Consider the following 12451-nt stretch of genomic DNA (forward strand, 5'->3'; position numbering starts at 1 on the left):
GTAGACCATTTCTGGGCTGGGGTAGGGGGAGGAAAGGGCAGGAAGCTGGGAAGCAGGAACATGCCACAGGAGGCCATGGGAGATGCAAGTGAGAGCTTCTGAAGCCCCTGGATCAGGTGGCAAGGTTTGAGGTGGCCTTTTCCAAGCTGGGAAAGAGGGGCCATCCAACTTCACCTCCCCTTGGCTTTAGGGGACAACAGAGTAGACCCTCACCAGCATGTATGGCTGTCACACGGTACACCAGAGCCACAAACACAAGCAGAAGCCTCAGGCCAACAGCCTTGCACAAAACATCTGACTGGACAATAGACAGGCAGAGGAACCTAGAGGTCTGGTGGGCCCCAGCCTACAATGTCATTTACCTGTCCTGTTTCCTGGGCAGAGTACTTCTGCAGAACTTAGGGCTAGCAGCAGGGGAAGAGAGAGGGCTAGAAGTCCAGGTAGGTAGAAAACAAGAGAAGCAACATTAGACTGAAGAAAGGAGAGGTGTTGTTACACATAATGATCAGAACATTTCCCAGTGCTGATCTCAGCATTCTTCCCCGTGTGCAGAAACAACACACTATCACTACGGCAGGGACTTGAGGACTTCAGTTTCATGATCTCCTCTCACTGTAGCCAGCAGCAATTCAGTAGGAGAGTGTTTGCCATGATATCAAATGGATCCAGTGGCCTAGTAGGCTTTCAACCATACATTCTATGACTTTATGAAGTCACCTATGCTGCCCAACTACTAGGGGAGGGGAAAGAAATGGCTGATGAATAAGCAGAATAAAATGGAAGGATTTCAAAAGCAGAATGCCAGTCTAAATGGTAACACAGATTTGTCCCCCAAGAGACTTTTAGCAGCTTCAAGCATCAAGAATAATCGCAGGGAAAAAGATAACAAGAGGTATAGCCAAGCTAAATTCCATCCCACACTGGCTTACCCATGAAAGAACAGTAATTAGAAAGAGTGAAATCTCATAAACAAAGGCTAAGTGACATCTGGGACTCTTAATCTAATCTTTGTACCCTGAGGAGAGTGTCTTCCTGAGTGATAAAAGCAGCCAGGGGTACAGTACCAACCTTTCCGACAGTGTGGTCTTCACACTGTTGGTTCGGACAAAGGGCGTCAGAGAGTCATCTTTTGAGGAGGCGATCAGGCCAGTGGAGGAATTGTGGCTCAGGCCTCCTCCACTGCCGAGGGAGATGTCAATGGACTCGCAGCTGGTGTGCAGGCTGCTAACAGACTGGAAGCCCAGGCCATCCTTGCTCACTGCTGATGAGCTGCTGGCAGTGGTGCCCCAGGTAAGGCTGTTGGAAGGGCCCGAGTGGGCAGAGCTGGGGCTGGAGGCTAGAGGAGACTGGTTGAGGTCCACATTCTTACTGTAGAGAGGACTGCTGCTGCCACTGCTCAGGACACCACTGCCTGAGGGGGACTCTAAGTTACCTTGCTGGGTCATGGTGGCATGAGGATTGGAGATGACCACCAAATTTTTCATGTTTTCAGCTGTGGCGATGGGCACTTGCTTGGTAGGCTTCCCACCAAAGAGTCTGTGAAGAGACAAAGGGTTGTGTGGGATGAACACCCAGTGCCAAGAGGCACCAAGCTATTGAAGAGGATGGTGCATAAGAGGCAGTATGACCCCAAAAAGTCTTTGTTGCTTAAATAACTAAGGGACTCCACTGGGAAAGGCTGGTCATCAAGTGGGACTGGACACAGGTGTATCAAAGAGGCTTTCTTCAAATTCTAGACTACAGCTGAGACTTTGGTTCTATTTTAGCCCAGGAAAATGAGATCCATTTTTTATAAGCCTGTTAATACTGCTCCAAGATCTTTCTATAAATATACCAACTAAAAAAATTGCCCTAACCCAGCAAATATCGAGATGGAACAATTTCTAAGTCATCTTCAATCCATAATACTGGGCACAAAGCAGTCACTCAGGTCAGGTAAACAGAGCTCTAGGGGATTTGGTTCTTTGATTTCTAAGCACAGCACAAGGAATCAAGACCATGATTCTATTCAAGAGCCAGTGGCTCACACCTGTAATCCTAGCCACTCAGGAGGCTGAAATCTGAGGATTGTGGGCTCGGGCAGGAAAGTCCATGAAACTCTTATCTATATACTGGAAGTGGTACTGTGGCTCAAGTGTAGAATGAGTTCAAGCCTCAAAACTAGGAAAAAAAAAAAAAAAAGGACCATGATTCTAGATCTGGTTAGGGTCTGGGGAAAGTGTCTTCACAAATTTCTCCTCAATGGAAAGGCCAACTTGAAAAGTATCTTTCTGGGCCAGAGAGTTTAGTTATTGTTTTGTTTTGTTTTTTTCCAGTGACCTACACAGAAAGTTTGCTAGGTTCACATTAGCTCAAACATACTGTGTACAAACCATGTGTCTAAAATTGACACAGAGAAATGCCATTTCCTTCATCTTTCCTCTGTTCATGACCAAAAGTCTGCCATAAGTACAGAGAATAGTAAAAAGTACTCCATCTTACATTGGCAGGGAACTCCCTAGTGAAAAGTCAGAGGGTAGACCATATTTCAGTAATACAAGGGCTTTATTTCACCCATCAAAACTAGTGAGTAGAAAAAGTATATCTGAAAAATGACAAAACTACATCATGATAGGCAGCTTGCCTTTCACCTGGAGTGGTATCAATCTAACCTTGTTGTCTCCCAACAAGTCTACAAATCTTAACTGTTATAAAGACAAGCAAATGTATAGTTAATCAACCAATTCCTACTACATTATATGGTGGTAGAGGAGAAATACTCCTCCCCTGGTGATAATAATGAAATGTCCTGTTGTAGAATCTTTGCTTTAGAACATATACATACTTCCAGTGACAGGAACCTCACTACTAAAGAGTAACTTGTTCCATTGGTAAGCTATCTTAATTGTTAAAAAGCCAAAAGCTGATCCATCTTTTTTGGACTTTTAGGCAATTTCTCCTTATGCTGCTAATGTATAACCACAGTCTCTTTCTGTGAGTACTTCAGATCATGTGAAGAGTTATCTATCTCATTCACTGAAGGCTTCTCTTCTCTATACTAATACACACAAGTGAGTTATGAACACTCTGGTGATTTAGGGAGAGTGAGCTTCACAGGGAGTGGGCTGATAGTTCCTCCATGGAGTGTATAAGGAACTGCATACATTTTCATGTGTCCTATTACACTAGCCTGAGGGTCCAATAAATGCCTTTGTAGTCAGCAAAGGAAATCTATAACACTGGAGAGAGAATATTACATATAATACTTGAGGCAAGAAGCAGAGAAAAATTTTCATTTACAAGGCAATCTGTTAAAACAACAAAGAGTGGTTCAATAGGACTTTCCCTCTGAAAAATAATCGTTACTGAATTCTAATAATCAAGTCTAGACAACGCACACAGAACAGCTGGCTTCATCACACCTTTCATGTGGAATGTTTCTTCTGAAGTCTTTTCAAACATTCCTGTTCATCCCCAAATATATACATGTGCATATAATTTTTCCCCCTGCTTAGTTTTTCATCCTAGGAGCTTACTCTTTTCCATGACAAGAAATTTCCTGGGAAGATAAGATGCACTCTAACCTACACAGCTATGATTCAGGATGGACCAGGGAACAGCAAGATAATTTGAATAGCTAAGGTTTTTTAAAAACTTTAAAACAAAGTGAGTCTTTCACATTAAGGATATCTATGAAGCAAATGTTAACAGGCAAGATACAAAAAAAACTGTTAAAAATGAACAAACAGTAAATATTTATTTCCATATTAGGTAATGTGGGAAAATAATGCCTTCTTCAGGTAACAAGAAAGTATTTTCTTCTTTTTGAAAGAGTTCTCCTTTAAGAGTTTTTTTTTTTTTTTTAAATATCAGATACTAAACTGAAGTTATGCATGGGATGTAAAACACAATGATTATGATAAAGTGTAATTCTATCTCAGGAATGAATTTTTGTTTCATAGGTAATAAAAAAGAAAGAAAAAGAAAAGAATTACTTGCTTCCTTTGAGCTATTTATCCTTAATTTAAGAGCTTACTGAGACTTCATCTTAGATGATAGCTAACTTTCACCAAATGAGCTCCGTATGGCTAGACATGACTAAGATGAATTTTTATGAGAATTTTATGAGAATCTAGAAAAAAAGTACCATTGTTCTCATTATACAGATAAGGAAACGGAGTCAGAATTTAGCAAGGTGATATGGTGCTATTAAAATAGACTCAGAAGTTGGAACACAGGTTTGTGTTTTATCATCCAACCAACTACAAACTTGCTAGCAGAGACTGACATAACAGCTTTACCCAGGGTCTGAATGGAGGAGACACAGAGGTTGCTACAACTATGGAACAGGAAATTCTTAACCCGAGGTACCATTCTATCTACTCCAACTCTGCTGGGTTCCATGTATTTGCCCACTTACCGGCGTAGTGTGGGAGAGGCCACATCTGGGTACTTTGTCCCTGGTTGGAGAGTGGTCTGAGTTGAGCTGGACAGAGGCTGGGCAGCCGGGTTCACTTTCACTGAATTACAAGAAGCAACACTCTCGTTGTCTGATGAGATCCCTTTCTCCTTATCTGTCTGGTTGACCAGACCTGGCAGAGAACTGCCGAGGGCTGTTCTGGAAGGCTCCCTCAGCTTGGGCACTGGCAGGCCTGCTGACTTGCTGCTAATGTTGGAATCTATGCTGCTGGTGCTAGACCTGTTTCCAGCCCCATTTCGGCTGTTGGACTTACTTGGCCTTGGCAAACTACGGTACTGTAAGTTTGTCCGGGAGCTGAGAGATAAATACCCATCGTCCTGGTTCTGAGTGCCATCTATGCTCGTCTTTCGGCCTGTAGACCGGCCAACTAGAGCAGAGGACTTTGGGATTTTTCCTAGTGTAGCTGACCTGCTGGTGACAGTGGCCCCACTGGCTGTGATCATGGCCAACCCAGCTGCTGAGCCACTCTGTTTCTTGAACCCAAAGCTATTGGTGTTGGTGGTGGATGTTCTGGAGCTGTTGGGAAGAGGCTTTTTGGATTCATCACCGCTACTGCGGCCTGCATCTGATGGGGAGCGCTTCACCTGGGAAGCTTTCGGGGAAAGCCTTCCCTTCTCAGACACCTTCGCATCATCAGTTTTTCCTAAGAGAGAAATCAAGAAGATTAGCTTTATAAATGCTTCCCTCTTTTGAAAAAAGCTGACTCTTTCCTGGGGAAGGGGGGAGAAGTAAGGAGGAGGAGAAGGGAGCTTTAGACCAAGATAATCTAGTCTCCCACAGTCACTGTGAGCCTTTTAGTAACTGCCAGTGACATTTTTATTCATTTGCAAAACAGTCTAAATTGATCCCAGATAAAACAAAGACAGCTAAGAGGGGTGGGGGGCAGAGAAACACTGCTTTTCACTGACCTTTCACTCTCTGCCAATTACACTCTCTCTGACATTTCCTGGGTGAGCTCCTACCCTTGTTTACATACATATCTTAAATTGTGGACAACATACAATGTATCAACATACTCATGAGGAGCCTGCCCCCCTGGGTTAACTGCCACCTGGCAAGGAGTCAGACTCATGTAGTATAAATTAATCCAAACAGTAGGCCTCTGTAGGCACACATACCCATTGAAGAAAGCCAGTTCCTAGCAATTCAAAGAGGTAACTGGTTAAGTCAAATCCTTGCTAGGGTTACTATAGCATCAGCTTTTAAACAGTTCATTGCGGATGGTGTCTAACTCACCAGTTCCCGAGGTCTTCAGTGTGCCTCCTGGGGCAGCTGGCTTTGTCCTTGGCATAGTGATGCCCACCTGGGCTGTCATGCCTCGCCGCCAGGAGCCTGTCTGGGAGATGACAGGATTCTTCTTGCCCGATGTGCTTTTGTCAGACTCATCTGACACGTCAGAAGGATTCCGCCTCCACTTGGATCCTGGCTCCATCTTTATGCCGCTGTCTGACCCTCCATCTGATTTCTTGATGTCATCACCAGACCACAGGGAATTCCTCTCCACCTGTGAGTGCTTCTCAGCGTCAGTCTGTGGATAGACACTCCTGGAATTAGTGTTCCCCAGTCCCATTTTAGGGAGTCCTTCACCCCAAAAGCAAAAAAAAAAAAAGCTAATATGCTGAACTAGTTAAAGAAAAAAAAAAAAAAAAACATTGGTAAGTACTTTTAAAAAGTTTGGCCTTTCATATTCTGATTATCTTGTTAGAAAGGCATTTTTATTCATGCGTTTAAATAAAGAGTATAAATACGTCATTTCACATGAGGAAGGAAAATGAGAGAGTAGAAGCAGGAGAAAAGAAGGAAAGGAAGCCTAGGAGGAAAGCAAAGCCTGCAGAGAAGAAAATGCTTTGGGAATTCAGCCAACAACTCTGCCACTTGGAGACAGGTCTCCTCCAGCTCTGGTGTTAAATCTCTAACCAGCATCCAGTTTCTCTCCTGTTTTCCTTTGTTCTGCTGCTTTCCTATCACTCCACTGGCAGCGCCAAAATCCAACACACTGAATGAGGGTGGCTGCTTGTTTCGCTCAAATCAGGGAGGCTCAGCTGAAAGGAAACAAATCCTCAAACAGAAGTGGTTCCTGCTCCTACCCTTCATTTATATGCCACTGCTTTGCTCCCCTTGTGTGATTTTATTCAGACAGAGATATAATTAGCCAGTTTTCTTTGGAGGAGCCTTGACCTCCTGGCCATGAAACTCAGAAGGGGACAAGAGGGTGATATTAATGATCAGCTGAACTAAAAACCATAAAGTAAGCCAGAATATTTAGGGCTCTCTGGTGTGTGAGGCCAGCCAGAGGATACCCAGGGAGAGGAGCAGTACTGTGAAGGGAAGGCAACAAACCTTCCAGTGGCTACACTGCAAAATGAGTCCCATGTTATTTCTAGCTAGCAAGAGTGGGCACCATCAGCAATGTGGGAAGCTAATGTGAACCCTTGACAAGAACATGGCCTAAAGCATATCACACAGGAATAGTTCAAATTCTTCTTCCACAGAATACAAAGAATGAACAGAACAAAAGCTACGTATAACAAACAGCCCAAATTTAATTGCCCTTCTCTTTCTTTCCCAGTCCTTTCTTCCCTTATGAATTTAACCCATTCAAGACAGCCACCTAATGGATGCCATCATTTGTTTGGTCCTTCCTCATATACACACCATATTCCAGCCTGGTACAAAGCACTAGAGATAGACATAGAGGAGAAAGGAACAAGTAAATAAATGAATGGATAATGAATATCTGTCCATTAGGCTACAACACAGTTTAACAAAATGATCTTGTTGGATCTCAGCCATTATTTGGTCAAGGAGAATAAGGGGTTAAGCAGTATTGTCTTCATCTCAATTTTACAGATGAGCAGAAACTCTGTCCCAACTGACTCAGTCCAAGTTTTCCCTCTTTTAGATCCTGCAGGAGCATTCAACCAGAACAGACTCAATGCTTGCTGCTTGCCAGGCATCATAGAGGGGCTGAGAATCAATAAATAAGGCTGATTCTCCCCCCCCCCCCCCCCACACACACACTTGCAAGTTTATGGTCAGTTGTAAGAGTCAGAGATTGAACACCTATGGACAAATGGATGTATAATTGTGAATTTTAAAGACTATTGCAAAGAAAAGGATTGGGAGTCTGGGAGAGAAATACAGAGCCTGACCTAAATGAGGGTAGGAAGTGGTACAAAGAAGTTTTAGAAGAGTCCTAAAGAATGAAGGAGCCAGGTGCTGGTGGCTTACATCTATAATCATCTGGAGGCTGAGAGCTGAGGATCACAGTTTGAAGCCAGAACAAGCAGTAAAGTCCATGAGACTCTTAGCTCTAACTAACAACTAAAAAGCCAGAAGTGGAACTGTGGCTCAAGTGGTAGACCACTAGTCTTGAACAAGGCTTAGGGATAGCACCCAGCCCCTGAGTTCAAACCCCCAGGACCAGCAAGAGGTGTGGGGGGGGGGGGGGAGGAGAAAGAGGGAGAGAATATAAAGGAACTCTGAGCAGGTTAAGGAGAACATACACGGCAGCATGCATGTGCAAAGCCACAAAAGCAGGTAGGAGCTTGGCTTTGGAAGCATTCATTTAACAAACATTTACTGAGTACCACTGTGTAATGGACAAACTTAATTAAACTGGGAACACAATGACCAAGTTTAAAACCTTAATCTCAGCCCGGTGCTGGTGGCTCATGCCTATAATCCTAGCTACTTAGGAGGTTGAAATCTGAGGATCAAGGTTCAAAGCCAGCCTGGTCAGGAAAGTCCATGAGACTCTGATCTCTAGTTAATCATAGAAAAAGCTGAAAGTGGTGCTGTAGCTCAAGTAGTAGAATGTCAGCCTTGAGCAAAAGTTGCTTAGGAGGCTGGGCGCCCCGTGGCTCATGCCTGTCATGCTAGCTAGTCAGGAGACTGAGATCTGAGGATCACAGTTCAAAGCCAGCCTGGGCAGGAAAGTCTGTGAGACTCTTATCGCCAATTAGCCACCAGAAAACCAGAAGTGGTGCTGTGGCTCAAGAGGTAGAGTGCTTGCCTTGAGCTGAAGAGCTCAGGGGCAGTGCGCAGCCCAAAGTTCAACCCCATGATTGACAAAAAAAAAAAAAAAAGCTTAGCAACAGCACCCATGCCCAGAGTTCAAGACCCAGGACAAGGGAAAAAAATCTTAATCTTATGGATCATACAACAAGTTTATGCTAATATATCTTAATATGCTCTAAGATGCAGTGAAAAATTAGCACATTCCATATCCTGGATTACTATGTATTCTCTTAATATTCTTGAATCTACTTCTAATCAAATTGCTAAGAATATTAGCAATAACAACAAAAATTCATCAAGATGTTACTGTGGACCAGGCACTAAGCTAAATCTCATTAAAAATGAGGAAGTAATAGTTAACACTCTCAGTTTTACATGTGAAAAACTGAGCCCAAGAGTAGAAAAGCAGGGCTGGGAATGTGACTTAGTAGTAGAGCACTTGCTTAGCATGCATGAAGCCCTCAGTACCACATACACAGAAAAGGCCAGAAGTGGTGCTATGGTTCAAGTGGTAGAGTGCTAGCCTTGAGCAAAAGAAGCCCAGGGACAGTTCCCAGGCCCTGAGTTCAAGCCCCAGGACTAGAAAGAAAGAAAGAAAGAAAGAGGGGGGAGGGAGGGAGGGAGGGAGAGAAGGGAAGGAAGGAAAAAAAAAAAGAGGAGAAAAGCAATTGCCTAGTATCACACAGCAAAAGAGACACTGAGTTTCCAGGATGTCTAATTGCCAAGCCCACATTTTATCCTAGACATCACACTGCTTTCTTTGATATAAATCCAAGGATATGAGAATTTTTACACATCCCATGGCCCATAATAAAAATACACATACTAAGTCTCTCTTCTATACCAGCAGGCAACTTGGCTGTGCCCCCACAATCTGCCCTAGAATAGCTGCAGCCCAGCAGCTAGGTGGGAAGCTCTAGAAGTCCATTTTACAGTCTTCGCACGTGCGCGCGCACACACGCACACACACACATGCGCACGCACGCATGCGCACACACACACACACACACACACACACCCTCAATTTGGTCCAGGGAAGTAGCTTTTCCAGCTCTAGGACATTCTGTTAAATTTCTGTTCAAATCCTTCCTGAGTTATATGTGAAACCTGGTGACATCTCTTTGGAGTCAAAGTGAGTGAGGCCTACCTTCTCTGTTCCTAGAATTTGCAACAACAGGAAAACTAGCAGGATGACTATGCTGGCATGTTCAGAGTCCTAACTTTTTTTCTGCAATATCTATGCTTGAGGTTTTCCCTCTATGGTTTCTCTTTTTGAAGGTGTTCTTTATTACCTTGATTTGGACCTCTCCTTAGCTATCTAACAGTCAGATGGGAAGGTAGGGGAAATGAGCCAGAGTAACCTCACAGGAGAGGACACTGTTCAAAAACAGTAGGGCATTGGTGGCTCATCCCTGTAATCCTACCTACTCATGAAGCTGAGTTCTGAGGATCACGGTTCAAAGCCAGCCTAGGTAGGAAAGTTCATGAGACTATAATTAGTCTTTTTTTTAGTCTTTTTAGTCAAAGGAAAAGCTGGAAGTAGTGCTATAGCTTAAGTGGTGGTGTGCTAGCCTTGAGCAAAAGGAGCTCAAGGGCAGTATCCAGACTCAGAATTCAAACCCCAGTACCAGCCCCCTCCCCCCAAAAAATACACACATACACACACACACACACACACACACACACACACACACACACACACACACACACGTGCACATACAGTTTTTTTTTTTGGTTGGTCATGGGTCTGAACTCTGGGCCTGGGTGCTGCCCCTCAGCTCTTCAGCTCAAGATTAGGGCTCTACCACTTGAGCCACCGCACAACTTCTCGCTTTTTCTGCTTATGTAGTGCTGAGGAATTGAATCCAGAGCCTCATGCATGCAAGGCAAGCATTCTACCACTGAGCCATCTTCCTAGCCCCACATACACATAATTTTTTAAAAACAAAGCGGGTAGACTTAGGATGAAGCTTATGAAGTGGGGAGCCTGGCATGATGTAGGACAAGGCATTGGCTGCAGAATCTGACAGACTTGAGCTTCACTACTGGGTGCTACCATTTGTGGGATGCTGGAGGAAGTCCCTTCCCATCTCAAAGATGGTTACTGTGTATACAAAATGGGGTGCATTATCAACAAGTCTCAAAAGTGTTGATGGTGAGATCAATGAGATAAACACAGAGAGACTCCACAGACAGTGGCTCCTCTCATCACCAAACTCTCTCCCTATTAAAACTCTGCTATCCACCTTTAGTATTTATCCTATTGTGTCTTGCATTGGGGTGAACAAGACATTGTCTCCTTTCTCTGGGCCATAAGCCTCCAGGCATCAGGGACACTTTGGACACTTTCTCCTTATGTCAAATCCCTACATACCTAGAGAGTGAAATGACTTAAGCTTGAGACCTAGTAATAATCAATGGCATCAGCAACATTAACTGCCACCTCTATCACTATATATGTATGTAGAGGGATATGCTGTGTTCCTATAACGTAAGTTCTTAGCTCATCTTGTACTCTGAGGTTATATTATTACCCATATTTCACCAACCTCAAATGAAAATACAGCTCCCAGCAGGTGAGCAGAAGGGACAGTTCTCCTGCTGTAACTGACTGTTATCCCCACATTCGGAGGACTCTAGTTTCATTCAGGGTCGCACAGAATAGGAATCTTTACCACACACATCAGAATTTTAACTCCCTGGGTAGCAAAAATAAACTGACATGTAATGATCTTTTCCCTCTCATATATCTTATTAAAAATTTCACCGGGCCAGATGGGGTGGTTCACATCTGCAATTCTAGCTAGCTACTCAGAGGGCTGAGATTTGGAGTATGTCAATAAAAGCCAAGAAAATGTCCACAAGACCCCATCTGAAAACAAGCAAACAGACAACAACCAGCACAAAAAAAAAAAAATGGGTTTGAGGCATAGTTTATGTGGTAGAGCAACAACTAGGCAAGTGTAAGGCCAAGGGTTAAAATACCAGTTCTGGAAAAAAGAATTGCAGGCATTGAAAATGAGAGGAGTCAGGTGCTGGTGGCTCACGCCCGTAATCCTAGCTACTCAAGAGGCTGAGATCTAAGGATTGCAGTTCAAAGCCAGCCTGGGCAGGAAAGTCCGTGAGACTCTTATCTCCAATAAACTACCAGAAACCTAAAAGTGGCACTGTGGCTCAAGTGTAGAGTGATTGCCTTGATCTGAAGAGCTGAGGGACAGCGCCCAGGACCAGAGTTCAAGCCCCATGACTGATGAGAGAGAGAAAGAAAGAGACAGAGAGAGAGAGAGAGAGAACCTTGACGAGACATGGATGCACAGATGAATATATGAGAGGTAGCCTTTTGTCAGCACATCCCCAGCATACTGAAAAACATTGTGAAATAGAACATGAATTGCTCAGGCACTGAAACAAGTACATGAAGAACACAGCAAGACAAGCATTTTTGGTTCACACCTGTAATCCTAGCTAATCCAGAGGCTGAGATCTAAGGATCACAGTTCCAAGCCAGTCTGAGTAAAAAAGTCCACGAGATGCTTCCCTCTAGTGTCAGCCTTGAGCAGAGAAAAGCTAAGGAATAGCGTCCAAGCCCCAAGTTCAAGTCCCAGTATACCAGCTCGCCCGCAATCCCTCCCCCCACTCGCTCTCTCTCTCATACTCACACCTCTCTCTCTCTCTCTCTCTCTCTCTCTCTCTCTCTCACACACACACACACACACACACACACACACACACACACACACACGCGATCATGCGTTTGCATGACTGTGAGACAATCAAAGGGGCAGGAAATCCAAAGGGCTAGAGGGAGGGATGGAAGGAAGGAGAGAGGAAGGAGGGATGAAGGAGAGATTTCTTTCTTTTTTTTTTTTTTGTCGGCCGTGGGGCTTGAACTCTGGGCCTGGGCGCTGTCCCTCAGCTCTTCAGCTCAAGGCGAGCGCTCTACCACTTGAGCTACAGCGCCACTTCCGGTTT

At 44.1% G+C, this 12451-nt stretch overlaps 1 protein-coding gene across 1 annotated transcript in view; it reads right to left on the bottom strand.

Annotated features, from left to right (window-relative positions):
* Nav2 (neuron navigator 2) overlaps positions 1–12451 on the bottom strand; it is a 90129-nt gene that overhangs the window by 60766 nt on the left and 16912 nt on the right. Inside the window, exons 3-5 of the mRNA XM_042691394.1 lie at positions 5696–5987; positions 4400–5102; positions 1069–1536 (exon numbers count right to left, since the gene is read on the bottom strand). Coding sequence (XP_042547328.1) covers positions 1069–1536; positions 4400–5102; positions 5696–5987 — 1463 coding nt within the window. The remainder of the gene's footprint in view (positions 1–1068; positions 1537–4399; positions 5103–5695; positions 5988–12451) is intronic.

This window comes from Dipodomys spectabilis, unplaced genomic scaffold (genome assembly GCF_019054845.1).
Source record: "Dipodomys spectabilis isolate Male_0828 unplaced genomic scaffold, ASM1905484v1 ptg000145l, whole genome shotgun sequence".
In the NCBI taxonomy this organism is placed as follows: domain Eukaryota; kingdom Metazoa; phylum Chordata; class Mammalia; order Rodentia; family Heteromyidae; genus Dipodomys; species Dipodomys spectabilis.